We start from the raw sequence: 12,489 nt of genomic DNA on the forward strand, positions 1-12,489 counted from the left end.
CTCTACGTTGATTTAAACGCTGACCACAATTAGCAGGCCGAGGCCAAGAAGGACCCCGAGAAGATTGTGACTGCAAAGGAGAAGGAGCAGTAAAGCAGCTAGACGAGCGATTTTTGGTTTGATTCTTGTACTATAATGATATAGGAGCTACGACTTTCGATTTCTTTTAATTCTTTTTGCAACCAGCGCTGCTTCACGATGTATTCTTTCCCCACAAGACTTTACTTAATTAGATACTGGAGAATGGATTTTGCATTGGAGTTTGCTGATTGCTGGGGAGTAGAGGAGATTGATTTGTGCGAGCAGGACTTGCATGGAATTTCCTTTCATTTTTATAGACCAAATGAAGGAATGATTTTAAAAATTAGCAAACCTGAAAGCAATGCTGATTGCTTTAAACTTGTGACAAGCGTTCTGTTGTCTCCAGGTCTGCGTTTTCAATTGACTTGAAGAATGAAAGACCTCGGCTTTACCGAATGACGTTTTAGCAGATCTAACTAACGGTGATTTTCATGTTATCTCACTTGAGTTCATGAACGACTCACACACCCAGTATTTTAGCTCTTGGTCAAACTTCCCTAGACGATTACTAGAACTCCGACTTAGCCATTAAGAATGTGGCCCCATGAATAGGCGCTTCCAGCAAAGGATGGGTTGTGATATCACTATTATACAAGCCCCGTATGCCAGAATCAGCCATTTACAGTTTCTTCTCTGCCTGTTTTCCCCTCATAACTTTCCTCCTCTGAGCCATCATATGCGTAAACAGGATATACGACCCTACCAAAAGATTAGCCTGCTTCCACTCCAATTCACTTTCCCAAAACCCCATCCAACATAACATACCTGGAACATATACACCCAGAATAAACTGCAACACCCAAGCATACTCCACCCTAAGCTCCCTCGCCGGCTCAATCGCCTTGTAGATCAACCAACACTCGCTGCTAATCCCAAGGGGATACAGCACAAAGAACATATTATACCGCAACCAACTGATGAAGCCCGGACTATACCCGCTCAGGTTGAACGTAAAGAAGGAGTACCGGATCACTTCGGTGACGCTCCACGCGAGTAGCATGCTGGAATACGCGGCCGATTTTGCGAGTGAGGGGAATGGGTTCACAATGCCCCAGACGAGGAGGATACGGCTGGCTACTTGCATGGCTGTTGTGCTTATGGGCGCTCTAACGATGCCTATATTCCATGCCCAGTTTCCCATTAGCACAGTCCATATATAGGATGCCCTTTAATTGCTCGTATACGTATGTCATACGTATATAATTCGAATAGGGTGCTCGAGAGATGAAAAGAAAGGAAAGTAATGCAACGCAACGCACCCGTAGCAGCATGCACAACCTCCAACAGTGCAACCGTCTGCGTCCATTTCGCAAAGTACCCCACGGCCGGATACACACGTCCAAAGCCCACCATCGGCACAAGCAGCACGACGCGACCGAGCACGACGAGCCATGAGAGCGCCGAGGCGAAATTGTAGAGGATCAGGTATTGCTTTTTGGGGGAGTTGGACTGCAGGACTTTTGGGCCGGGCGTTTTGGTGCCGCTGACTGTGTGGGCGCGTCGTGAGCGGGGGGAGGGTGTGGAGGTCGACATTGTGGCTGGGGGGGAAGGGAGATGGACAATTGTTGTTGTTGGAGGAAGAAAAAGAGGAAGAAGGAGAGGGAGAAAGAGAGAGAGAGCTGGGAGCTTGATGTTGAGCTTCTGTTGAGGTTAGGCTTGGCACCAACTTTTCTTGGTCTCGCTTTCAGCCGAGGTGAAAGAGAGATTTGCACTGAATATCAGCAAACACTCATTTGATTTGAATCTTTGAGGAGACTAGTTCATCGTTAGATTAGAGCTGAAGATTAATGGTTTCTCTTTGTGAGATCATTCCCACAGATTTGTCACTCTCATTTCATGTTTACATCCATTGCATCCTTTTACCCATGTAAATATGCTCGATTCAAAGCTGTAACAGGACCGCAGGATATCAACTGCTATGGAAGCAAGTGCTTCTTGACATGAGCTGTCGGGAAAGAAGCTACGGTTAGACAACATCTTTCTCTTGTAGCTGGGTAGAAATGATAGTACAGTACGTTGCTTGAATATGGTGCTGAAGGCAACTGTTGCTGCTGTGGTAGCGTTATTGCAGCAAACCTGAGTTGAAGAGCTCCTTCTCTTTTCTGCTGCCATGAAACAATTAGGTCTTAGATATGCGGGAAAGAGACATCTCTGACTTTGCTCTCCTTGACAAGTCATACTAGCTAGCTCAGTTCTCTTCCCCCCCGAGCCTTACAGAGCTCAGTCTGCGGAATGTTACCTAGACAGTTCGGGTTCAGGTACAAGTAAGTTTCCTAGCTTTTTATTAGAGACATGTATTTCGGGACTCAGTAGCTCTCAAGTAAAGATGTCCTTCTATCCTTCCATCTCTCGTCGGCCTATTATAAATACTCAATTTCACGAATCGCTGTTCTAGCTGGCCTGCCATTTCACAAGCAAACTCTAGGATCTCCTGTGTTAGACTTTGTCTCCAAGTGGATCTTCTGTTGTGTTGCTTTTCTAAATCTGCATGTAGTGAGACCACTCGGGCGTCGATGCATGCATGTAACCAGACGGGTCCGCAAGACAAAGTAGTTGGTCTGAATACCTGAATTGTCCCCACAAATATCAACTAGAGGTCAGGATTTCCTCTCTTAACAACTTCAAGATCGACAATACTCGTACTATTTGCACGGTCAATTCATTTCTATTGCGTAACAAAGAATGCAGCATTTTCGAAAGTACATTTCCAACTCCACTGAGGGCTGTTTCCGCAACGTCAAAGTTTCGGTGAAGTACGCCGTAAGGCATGTATATCCACAGATTTATATCTGCCGATGCGACTTGTCAACACGTGTGTATCCACTCTCGAAGCATTACACGCGTTGATCCTTCTTTCAGATAAGCTTTTCTACGTCGATTATCCCGGCGCAAAAGAAACAAGTGTGCTTGGCCGAGTTTGCCGAAGCTTGTTTCTCGCGAATCCATCATTTCAATGGAAATGGGTGTGGTTCAATCCTTGCAAGCATCCTCAGCCTTGTTGCCCATCAGCGCCAATGAGAATCCTGTGTTCGGTCTCGAAACCACCTTCCAAGTTCCTTCTCATCCTGATTTCTGAACCGCGTGTTATAGCCGTAATTAGCCATGGCCAATTTAAGCTATAATTGTTGGCTCAGCGGCACCGCAGTTTCGAAACGACCAGCCCGGCTTCAACGGTCACACATATGCTCTCGCTCTTTGGCCTCTGGTCTAGAATCTGTCAAGAGTACTGTGTTTGCTCAATCTGTATCACTCACCCTTCGATCATCCAAATCAATCGACTTACTCGGTGAAACTCCACCTACCTAAAGCCTTCAGCCTTACACCCCCCACCACCTTTTTACATTACGCCCGAGTCTTTAGACCTGCAACCTCACCCCTCTCTCCCTCAGTAAAATTCCGGCGTCGCAGAAATCGAAAAGAAGCAAGAAGTACACACTATCCTGTATTTCAACCCCCCTTTACTACACCAACTCAACTCAACCCAACCCAACTCACAAACTCAAAATGGTCGGACAACACACCATCCTCCACATCGTCGAACTACTCGCCGCAGTCGTCTGCGCGCACCACTTCTGGCCCAAAGGAATCACGTACGGCGAGCAAGAAGACTGGGAGAAGAAACTGCACAAGAAAGCTCATCGTGTAAAATCGCGTGTGAAGTCGCGGGCTAATAGAGGAGAACGAGAGAGGGGCGGTGGACGTGAGCATGGGAGAGTGAGGAAGAGGCATAGGGAGACTAGGTATTATGATGATGATGAAGTAAGGGGCGGCGGCGAGAGGAGGGCGTATGGGTATGAGGAGGAGAGAGGGTATGGGAATAGGGGTTATGAGTATGAGGATAGACCACCGCGTTATGAGAAGACTGGGGCTAGGAGTGTCTATTAAGGACCGACTGGATGCGCCTTTTCGTTCTCAATGGGAAGGATATTTGGGGTTAGGACAGGGAGGATAGGGAATGGAGGGCGCCATGGCGTTTTAGGAATACGAACGGATGGATGGTTTTGGAATTTCGAAGAGTAAGTATAGGGAAAGCAATTTGTAGGATTTTTATTTCAAGGTCAACCATTTGACACGTTCCAGTGGTGCGTGCAATGTGGATATTGGACCATCACTGGATATACTATGGGATATTTGACGTTGCTTCACTGCTTTTAGTCTCATACATACTGGATTCATGTGCTTTGCTCCATTGAGATGTAGGTGTAAGAAAGTACAGCGCACTATAATTCTCCCATTTGAGAGCATGACGATTTTACTGAAACGAGTAATTGGTTTCACGAGCTCTTTCTTCTATTGATTCATCTATAGAGTACGAAACAAGCCACCTCCAAACGTTCACGCATAAATTCATTGTCCCGTGTCTAATCCTGTTCATCCGCTGCTTCATCTATCATATCTTATCTCATAGAATCGTTCCAAAGCTAAGCGCATATTAGTAGATATTCTTGTCGTATTACGGTAGAATGACTTACCCAAAAGTTTGCTTAATGCTCCTAACATAATACTCGCGCCAGTTCCTCTTCGTAACTTCTTCTTGACCAATTGGAACCCCACTCCAGGTAACCCTCATAACAGTAATGTTATTCACATCGTTCTGATCAAAGGTGATCTCGAGACGAGAGAAATGTCCCGGGGGCCACTGATCCAGTCTCCAGCTCTGTACAATTTTCGTCGGCTCAACCAGCTCGAGATATTCGCCGGAGATGTTGCCGCCAAAGAGTTCAAACTTGCCGCCTACCTTGGCACCCTCGAAGAGCTTGGGAGCAGAGCGCGTGAAGGCTGCAATGCGTTGTGGGTCCGTGAAGACTGCGTAGCAATCGGTAGCTGGGGCGCGGAACTCTTCGGTATCGGTCACCGTGGTGGTGTTGACTGAAGAGTTGGTTTTGGCTGGGGCGGTGGTGGTAGAGGCGGGACCGCTTGGGTTGTGTATTCTTGGGGTGATTGAACCGCTTGCGGGATTTGAGGCAGCTGTGTGTTGGATGTCTTTGCCGTGCTCCTTGATCAGAGCAGGGGCCAGCTCTGCGAATTTCTTGCGCAGTTCTGGTACCATCTTCTTCCGGACAAGGTCTTTGACGGGTTGCTTTGAGTTGGCATCGGCATAGATATCTATGTCGAACTGTGAACGGTTAGTTGGGCCATACCAGACGTCCAAAGGGGACGAAAAGACATACAACATACTCGTTTTGCTCAGTGTCATGGGCTACCTCGGGAATGGTAATCGTGCCGCTGACTTCTTCGTCGTCTTTGGTTTTGCCTAACTGGTCAACAGGAATTCAAAGACTTTGCGGAACTGAGGCATACCTTCGTACTCGATGACAAGCTTGACATCGAAGATCGTAATGACCTTGCCCTTGCGCTGATTAACATCGACGTCTCCGTCCATGCTAACTAGCTTCTTGAACTGGGCTGTAACGCCATCTTCCTCATACTTGGACTGCAGGTTCTCCTCTAGCCACTCCTTGGTCCATACTGAGGCGTCTTTGTTCACCCAGTGCCAATTGTTTGGATTGTGGAGCATCGTGAGATAGAGGTGGGTGGAATGATCTAAGCTGGAACTTCACCTGAATTTATTGATCTGTCAGCAAGATATATTGGAAGCTGTGAGATTTGTGTGTGGAATTGTTTTCAAAGATCAGAAGGAACCCGAAGGTATAGCATTCTCCTCAAAGACTTGAGTACAAAATCTGTCTAGGCCTGGTGCCAGCTTGACTATCATCATTTCAAAAAAGGGTAGGGACAGGTGGGGTGATTTCAGCAGCACTTTGTGCTTTAAATTCTCTGCTGGAGAATTTTGCACGGCTGAGAAATGGAATCGAAGAAAAATTGACATACCTTCCTCTGTGCGGATACTATTGTGTCTTCATGAAAGCTAAATGTCGAACAGTTGGGTACCTGTTTATTTATCGAGGTTGTCAGGCTCGAGGATTAGAATGTTCGAGATGGCTTTTCTTTTGCAGTGGAGGTTTCGTTAGTGTGTGTGCCTAGTTTCCGAGGCATTCGATGTTTGGTATTTAAGCGAGTGTTGTTTTTTGAAGTCCTAGTCCATCCCATCTCATCCGAGACGAGAAAAAGATATAATTGTATGGTTCTACTGTAAACCCCAAGACATGAATAAGGGATACACTATCAGATTTGCTTTATATAAGAATGACCGCGTATATTTCTCGGTTTTCTAGAATCCATTCGATCTACCCCTATAAGTTCGAGATAGATAATTACAATAACAACCGATCATGCCAGCTATATATCTTGATATTTACTGCATTACCAATAACCCAATTCTGGAGTATGAGAACCAACCTATGCGGCTCTATCTACCAAATCAACATTTCGACCATCCAGCAGTGGTGCCAACGTGACCGGTTAGTAAGCACCTATACTATACGTCATACCCGTCAAGCCTCACCGCAGACAAAGTGCCACACCACCAAGTGCATCGTAAATTTACATCAATCACGATCCCAGGCAAAACAAACGACTATCAGCGGGAAGCACGGCCTGCTATTTATTAAGTGGCGTCGGATCTCCCTCGGCAATGGCAATCACTAGCTGGCATGCGGAACAAGATCTTCGATGACATCAAATGGCATCAAGAAAATAAAACACAACCAATGGCAGATGGTATTCGAAGTAACTATTCGTACCTAATATCGCAAACTTAAGATAGTCCCGTCCGTCCCTTCCTTGACAGCGCCGAGTCAGTGCTGCTTGGTCAGAAGGCTTGCTTGTTTGCGTGTACCTTAGGTAGGACAGGACAGGACAGGGCAGGTACGAGTATGGCATGATATATAACTCTGCCGCTGCATTCCGCACGCAGTCATTACCCATCCACCTCTTCCTCTGTTCACCTGACGATTATTGGTATAGGATATTATTACTTACTGTCTCTTTATTGTTCAATACCCCCACTCCGTGCCAGTCACCACAAGAGACAATAACATCAGGAAGCATCATGGCGCCGGTCATCTGGGGCTTGGATCTGAAGGACATGCAATGGGGGAAGTTCAAGGGCTCCTACATGTTTGCCCCCACCTTCCATCTGCAGAAGACGAAGATGATTGTATACCAAATCGCCATGCTCTTATGCGTCATTTCTGAATCCGTCGGCACCGCAGCATTATCTGGTACATCCCCTCTCCATAAAAAGATAAACACAATATCTACCTTTCTCCAGTACCAAGTAATGCGTTTTAACTAACAATATATCCTTCTTATCCACAGATTACGTTGACCAACAAGACGGAATCTCCCATCGAAGCAATGGCAAAGCTCTCGTTCAAAACAACGATTTCATCGGTGTCGCTTCATACAACGTATTCATCGGCATAGCCGTAGCCACGATCTTCGGCTCCGGTTTCTTCTTCGACCTCTTCTGGCCCGAAAGATACGAGAGCGCGGCCGTCAAGTTGGCGTGGAAGATTAGCTCCATTGTGGTATCCATCATGGCTCTTGCAGATGCACTGGCAATGACGGTACGTTACTTTCAAACCCCTCCCGCGCGTTCCAGGTTCATTGGATCTAATGCATGAATGCATGCTGATCACGGTACTGCTCGAACAGGTGATCGTGGCGACACACCGCGCGCATATCAGAGGATTCTCGGACGCAGACGCCGAATACTGGTTTAAAGCGAACGGCAAGCCGAATCCGATATACAGGAAGAACCCAGACTGCGTTGCATCGGTGGTTCTGCTATGGCCTGGTGTCATAGCTTCGTTTGCAAGGTCAGTCAACTCCAAAGTTCGAAATAGTGATACATATACACATATATACATGATGATCGGTCAGACTAATAGTTAATTAATTGGCAGTGCATACATCATGTGGAAATCCATTCAGCATAACGATGCACACGGCCCTTTTGCAGTGGGCTACGGGAACGGCAAGGAGACTTCAATGGATCTGCCTACCAGCAAAAATCCGACGTCAGAAACGGGAACGGGACCAGAACCGGCACCCATGAATGGATATGGACATGCTGGGAACCATGCCACACCTGGCCCACAGCCTTATCCTGGTACATGACGAATGAGCGTTGCGCCATTGGGAAAGAAGAAATGTTGGGTACTGACTGAGCCGTGATTGTGTTGTGTTGTACTTGACTAAATACCCCAGATGTTGCTCCTGTAAATATAATTGAAAGCTGTAATATTGGATGGATTTTGCTCGGTACTCCGCGGTTGATGTGGGATTTGGTTCTGATCCGAGATGTGTTTATGACACTTGTTCAGCCTGCCGTGTCATGTACTGGAGTTTGCAGCACTCCCTCCCAGTTGTATAATACCCAGGTGCCCTTCCAACCCCCCCCCCCATGCAGCCAACTAACCATCACCGATGTAACCTCCTTCTCATTTTGCCAGAATGTGTATATATATGGTTGAATATACCAAGAATTCAGTATCCAAAACAAGCACGCATCCAAGCTTCCACGTACCATTAAACTATTACTTTCCAGCCTTCGAGGTTATCACCAACCGTCATGTCAAGAGTCTCAATTCCCATGCTGAAACATTCCCATGCTGAAACCTGGAAACGGAATCCCAAAGCTAGATTTTGGTGCAGTTTACTTGGGCTCAAATTTGCACGACCTATATCATACGTACAGTAATAGAAATCAAGCCAAGGCAAGCCAACTCCGAAATTCCAATTCCAATTGCATTGCATGATATTCGTTAGGTACTGTAGCTTACTTGTCCTTGCATCCAAATCCATTCCAGTTTGCAATGCAAAACACCATATATGATCCCCCATCCCCATCCCATTCCCCATGCAATAAATAAATCCAACACAAAGACCCTTCCCTCTCCACCCCATTCCATCCCACGCCAATCCACACCCATATATCAGAGAGGGGGAAGTGAATGATTCACGGCAACACCTCATAATCTCCACTCCCAGTATGCGCCGCGCGATTCGAAAACAACCAATAGACGACCAGCCCGACGATCGGGAAGATGAACACGACGACGCACCAGAGCAGTTTGTGGGATGGTGGACGGTTGGATTTCAGGACTTCCACTGTGCGGGGAGGGAGAATGGGTTAGCAGTAATCAATCAATCAATTAATACGAGTTGACCAATAAATAAATAACAGTTCCTGCACCTCCTTTGAAATTTGAATCGAATAGAACTTCATTTCAAGAAGGAGAGAAAGAAAATGCTTAGGAGAGGGGGGGGGAAGACATACTCCAAACCAAGATATCTAAAATCAACACCACGAATCCCAGCACCCCACCCCCAGTGCCGAATTTCCAGGAATTGCCATGGCCTGCTGCGGTCAGGGTATCCGAGGCTGCGGCTGCGGCGGTGAGGGAGAGGAGGGAGAGGTTTAGGAGGAGGAGGGGGAGGGTTTTCAAGAGGGATGGCATTGTGTTATGTTGCTGTTGCTGTTGGTGGGGGATTTGTGTTTATTGTTGTGAATTGTGATTGTGATTGTGGTAGTGTGGTGTTGGTGTTGTACTAAGAGGGAGTGTAGTGTTGAAGAGGGGGAAGAAAGGAAGTGTGGAGGGGAAGATGGAGGGGAAGGGAAGATAAAGAAAGGGATGCCTGCCTGGAGCTATGACGTCGACGTCTTTATACTGGAAATACTTGGCTTGGCCAGCTACTCGTCCCCGCTCGCTTACGTTAGTGTAGGTGCTTGGCTCAGGGGTAAATTCTGGGGGGTTGTAAATACAGTAAGCAAACAGTTACAGTACAGTCTCACCAAGTCTCATAGAATTAATTTGCACTACCCCAGTATCTACTAAATCCAACCTCATTACTTTTGCACATGCGTAGGTACGACTCAAGGTTCTAATCATCCGATAATACTCTTAATACCTAAACAGCGAAAGATAAATTAAAAAACGTCAAGTTATATGGTTATATCCGATTTGGAGGTCCTTAAATAACTGGCCGAGTCAATGTAACGCAACATAACGTAACGCAACACAATGCATAAATTATAAGTATCATAGCTCTGCTTCAACATCATCAAACATCTTCCTCCTCCCCAACAAGCTAATACTTCTCAATCAAAAGCTTTCCCAGCTAACCACCTATCCAACATATCCAGCGCTACCGCCGGCTGATCTTGAGGAACCTGTTATACACTTTAGTACCCATACTCATCCATCACATCAACATTTATATATCATCCAGAACTCACCATATGCCCCGACCCATCCACCGTAACAAGCGCAAACCTCGTCCTCTTCCCATCCCCCTCCACCATCTCTATCTTAACCTCCTTCGCCATCCCCACCACCTCCCCCCCACTCCTCCACGGCCTCAACTCCTTCGCCGTATACTCCGCCTGGCCCTTCCACGCCATACTACTCGTCCAGCGCTTCGCGCCCGCCGTGTTGCACGCGAGATCCAAGTTTCCCTGGTAGATCAGCACGTCGATTTGGGAGGCCAGGAGGAAGGTTAGTTGGGGCATGAGCGAGATCTCTAGGTCGTTGGTTGCCATGAAGGCGTTTTCCACGGCCGTGGATTCTACGGTGAAGTTCGTGATGAAGGCCGGGACGGAGAGGGCGCGGAATGTTGAGGGCAGGTTTAGGTAGGATTGTATGAGCGCTGTGTTTGCGTAGCAGAAGCTGTCGATGTCGCACGGGGCAGTTACTGGTTTTGTGGTTGGTAATTAGCTTGAGTTTGGTTTGATTCATGGTTAGGGTATGTATGGAGTCTGGGAATGCATGCAAGGAAGTAGGTACGTACTGTCAAAACGATTTCGACCACCGGCGTAGGATTCCCCGTCGTAGAATTCGATGACACCGGACCAGCATACTGCGGATGCTGCTTGGCAGATAGCAGGGTCTGGATGCTCGTAGCAGGTTCTCGCTACGTCCATACAGCGGGGGAGGTTCGCAGCCATAATATCGCAACGCGTTGAGTTGAAGATGGGTTCTTTGACGCCGGGGTTCGTCGTACATAGGGTCTCCCAGTAGCCGTATGATGTGTCCAGTGGCGACACATAGCCATTGCCAATAGCCAGTGATTTCAGCGGCACCTGTGGCTGCTTCGGATGCAGGGCATTCTGGGTGACTATCTGAGCACCCAGAGCTGGGAGATAATGTCCCTATGAAGTTGTTAGTGCTGCTCTACTTTACTTTACTTGCTCGAGCGGGACAAGACAAATAGATACACACCGCATAACTCTCCCCCGTAATAACCAACGGCCCCTCCCCATGCTCCGGAAAAACCTGACTAACAAACATCTGCAGGAACAAATGCACATCCACCGCCGTCGTGAACGAATCCCCCGGCACCGGTTCCCCTTGATCCAGATACGAGAAGCCCACTCCAGCAGGCTGGTCTACAAACAGCAACGCCGTGTGTTTATTCCAACCATACTCGTTATACACAGTACCGTTCCCGTACTCGTTAATCAAACACGGTCCCAGTTCCTGCAACATGCCCAACATACTCGAACCGCCTGGCCCGCCTGTGAGCCAGAGTGCAAGAGGCTCTGATTCTGATGCGGAGCCAGACGCGGCATGGTAGGCGGGGTTCTCGGCTTTGAAGTACCAGAAGAACAAATGCTTAGCTCCGACATCTAGCCAGCCTGTATATTGGTCTACGGGTGTGTTACAGAGAGATGCATTCTGACGCTTGATACGGATTGAGTGGGCTGGCGATACGCTGCTTTGATGGACTGTGAAGGGTGCTTCATCTTGGAGGAGTGGGGTTTGTGATGTTATGGCAAGGGTTGGGACCAGGAGAGCTTGGATCCAAAGTAATGATTTCATTGCATATTATGAGTGGTATTACTACTGTACCAATTATCGAAGAGAATAAAAGCAAAATATTGAGGATCTTTGTTTATGAGAGGTACAGAATAAGCTTGAGTTGACGTTACTGTAGAGGAGGTAACTGGAGGGGGAGCTACCCCGCGTACCACATTAGGAAGGTGCTATAGGAGTACTGTAATACGCACGCAATCAGTGCATCCAGGCCAGGCACCAGCAATGTCCAAACTTCTTTTCTATTACTCCGTATTACTTTTCCACCTGCATACAATGCTGTATATGCACATCAGATTGATTACGCGCCAGCAAGCAATGGAATTAACAAGACAACAATACAGGAGCATAATCTTGGGTGCCTTGAGGTTCGGGTTTTCGTTTTTTGAGACCCCTGGTCTATTTCTAGGCATCTAACCAACCGCTGGAGATGGAGTCTTGCGTGATGCTACTTTGACATGCTGATGAGGAGCGAGTGCTGTGGTATCCTGGATTATTGTAAGAAAGGGGAGGGGAGGGGGAAGTGGGGGTTGGGATTAGAACTAGCGAATGCATGGATGGGATTTTGCTTTCTTGTAGTTGAGATCTTTTTCATGAGCGGCTGAGATAGAGAGGTAAGTTGAGGTACTTGTTTGTGAGCGCACTTAATGATTAGTTTCAGGCTAATAACTTATATTACAATTCT

At 47.2% G+C, this 12,489-nt stretch overlaps 6 protein-coding genes across 6 annotated transcripts; 2 read left to right on the top strand and 4 right to left on the bottom strand.

Annotated features, from left to right (window-relative positions):
- Positions 1-706: 706 nt before the first annotated feature.
- On the bottom strand, positions 707-1,614 carry LHYA1_G001799 (putative very-long-chain (3R)-3-hydroxyacyl-CoA dehydratase; the record flags this gene model as incomplete). The annotated part of the gene is made up of 3 exons (XM_031146778.1): positions 707-780; positions 847-1,197; positions 1,341-1,614. Coding segments are annotated over 3 exons (699 nt in total), but the record flags the coding sequence as incomplete, so codon positions are not given.
- Positions 1,615-3,585: 1,971 nt separating this feature from the next.
- Positions 3,586-3,966, top strand: LHYA1_G001800 (uncharacterized protein; the record flags this gene model as incomplete). The annotated part of the gene is made up of 1 exon (XM_031146779.1): positions 3,586-3,966. One exon carries the CDS (start codon positions 3,586-3,588, stop codon positions 3,964-3,966), a length of 381 nt encoding a protein of 126 aa, XP_031008628.1.
- A 583-nt stretch (positions 3,967-4,549) lies between these two features.
- Positions 4,550-5,599, bottom strand: LHYA1_G001801 (Uncharacterized protein; the record flags this gene model as incomplete). Its single annotated transcript, XM_031146780.1, has 3 exons — positions 4,550-5,197; positions 5,253-5,335; positions 5,383-5,599. The coding sequence occupies 3 exons, from the start codon at positions 5,597-5,599 to the stop codon at positions 4,550-4,552; spliced, it is 948 nt and encodes a 315-aa protein (XP_031008627.1).
- A 1,434-nt stretch (positions 5,600-7,033) lies between these two features.
- Positions 7,034-8,106, top strand: LHYA1_G001802 (uncharacterized protein; the record flags this gene model as incomplete). The annotated part of the gene is made up of 4 exons (XM_031146781.1): positions 7,034-7,205; positions 7,303-7,553; positions 7,642-7,805; positions 7,893-8,106. 4 exons carry the CDS (start codon positions 7,034-7,036, stop codon positions 8,104-8,106), a joined length of 801 nt encoding a protein of 266 aa, XP_031008626.1.
- Positions 8,107-8,947: 841 nt separating this feature from the next.
- LHYA1_G001803 (uncharacterized protein) lies at positions 8,948-9,449 on the bottom strand (the record flags this gene model as incomplete). The annotated part of the gene is made up of 2 exons (XM_031146782.1): positions 8,948-9,099; positions 9,269-9,449. The coding sequence occupies 2 exons, from the start codon at positions 9,447-9,449 to the stop codon at positions 8,948-8,950; spliced, it is 333 nt and encodes a 110-aa protein (XP_031008625.1).
- Positions 9,450-10,090: 641 nt separating this feature from the next.
- LHYA1_G001804 (Carboxypeptidase Y-like protein) lies at positions 10,091-11,810 on the bottom strand (the record flags this gene model as incomplete). Its single annotated transcript, XM_031146783.1, has 4 exons — positions 10,091-10,162; positions 10,229-10,683; positions 10,780-11,140; positions 11,211-11,810. 4 exons carry the CDS (start codon positions 11,808-11,810, stop codon positions 10,091-10,093), a joined length of 1,488 nt encoding a protein of 495 aa, XP_031008624.1.
- Between the last annotated feature and the right edge of the window lie 679 nt (positions 11,811-12,489).

This window comes from Lachnellula hyalina (assembly GCF_007821495.1).
Source record: "Lachnellula hyalina strain CBS 185.66 chromosome Unknown contig00013, whole genome shotgun sequence".
NCBI classification, from domain to species: Eukaryota; Fungi; Ascomycota; class Leotiomycetes; order Helotiales; family Lachnaceae; genus Lachnellula; species Lachnellula hyalina.